At 44.6% G+C, this 1,612-nt stretch overlaps 1 protein-coding gene across 2 annotated transcripts in view; it reads left to right on the forward strand.

The window, feature by feature from the left end:
* tmtc3 (transmembrane O-mannosyltransferase targeting cadherins 3) overlaps window positions 1–1,612 on the forward strand; it is a 49,107-nt gene that overhangs the window by 36,673 nt on the left and 10,822 nt on the right. For both annotated transcript variants that reach the window (XM_050072481.1, XM_050072482.1), the window contains exon 13: window positions 915–1,141. In XM_050072481.1, the coding sequence (XP_049928438.1) occupies window positions 915–1,141 (227 nt within the window). The remainder of the gene's footprint in view (window positions 1–914; window positions 1,142–1,612) is intronic.

The following is a 1,612-nucleotide window of genomic DNA, read 5'->3' on the forward strand; positions in this document are numbered from 1 at the left end:
CCTGCATCGCGAGACTTGAATGAGGCTGTTATTACATATCCTGATAATCCACTGCGATAATGCAATTAATTTAAACATAAACGGTAATTCTTACCGTAAAAATTAACCGAAATTTACCGTAATATCGGTAATCGTTACATCCCTACTAATGACTGTGGAGAACTGTTTTGCCTCCAGCTAAGCCCCGCCCACCAAAAAACATGACACTGTTTACTAATAGCAAAAGGATCTCTTGATAAGATCTGACATTAACAGTTCTGCTGTTGGCGTTGAAGTTATATTTCTTGTTTATTAAAGTTACATAAACTTTATGTTGCACAGTTTTTATCTCACCACTCTGTTTCTAATCTGCAGTAAGACTGAGACATTCGTCACTGGTGTGTGTGTCACACACAAACACACACAGAGGACCTGCACTCAGTGACAATGGTGCAGAGAGCAAAACACCCCTTGGTATGGTTGTACTTAACAAAAATTAATGCCAACCCTGCTTGTTGCCACAAGTTAAATTCCTGTGATCCTGTAATAGGTCAACAGGGAGAAGGTCCAATACTAACAAGCTGAAAGGGGGCATATCTCCACCTATCGTAGAGGAGTCGCACATACTTGGGTCAATAAATGGATTCCCCTCCCGTGCTTGTATACTGGGACAAAAGTAGTAGTAGTAGTAGTTATACGGCCTAGTGGAGCTGTAATCGTTGACTGTGCATGTGAACGTACTGACTGTCTCTAGATTCTTGCTTCTAGTTATCAGCTGCACCTGAGCGTGACCAAGAAAACGCTGTTTGCATCACTTGTCTGGTCTGTAGGGGATATGGCCCTTCATCATCCAGCATGTAAAGGATATAACTACAACACTTTGACTCCTGAACTTTTTGGGTGCTTTTAATTTGCTGGGGTTTTTTTTGTTTCAGAGGGGAGCTGCTGCTGAAGATGAACAAGCTCACTGAAGCCCGGGACGCCTACCTCCGAGCCCTGGAGCTCGACCGCACCAACGCCGACCTGTGGTACAATCTGGCCATCGTCAACATCGAGATGAAGGACCCATCAGAGGCCCTGAAGAACTTCAACCACGCCCTGGAGCTCAACCCTCGCCACAAGCTGGCGCTCTTCAACTCAGCGCTTCTCATGCAGGAGTCTGGTGAGTGAGCTCTGCAATGAGGAAGTGAATAGTTTAAACCCATCCAGTTAGTGATCGGAGGAACAGTAGGACTCCACTTGGAATAGAAAGCACTACTTGGCACTTGTTAAAGATATTTCTCACACTAACTGGAATGAACAAAGGAGATAACCTGATTTTACCTTTAGGGTGTAACTGGATTCCAAAGAATTGGCCCTTATGTTACAATGAACCCTGTCAGCGCTGGCACACCTTTCATGGCCAAGTTTCTGTCAGGTCGCGCTTCATTTACACCATGACAATCAAAACATTTAATAAGCAGTTACATTTACAGCACGTCGACTGGAGCTTTGTTTGTTAGCTTTTCCAACCATGTTTCTTTGCTTTTCTAAATCTTCATCTGAAATGTTCATGCACTCGTTAACCCCAGCACGTCTGCTGCAGGTTCATCCAGGTTGATCATCTGGATCAGAGAAGGGGGGGGGGGGGGGG

Source organism: Epinephelus moara, chromosome 20 (assembly GCF_006386435.1).
Source record: "Epinephelus moara isolate mb chromosome 20, YSFRI_EMoa_1.0, whole genome shotgun sequence".
In the NCBI taxonomy this organism is placed as follows: Eukaryota; Metazoa; Chordata; class Actinopteri; order Perciformes; family Serranidae; genus Epinephelus; species Epinephelus moara.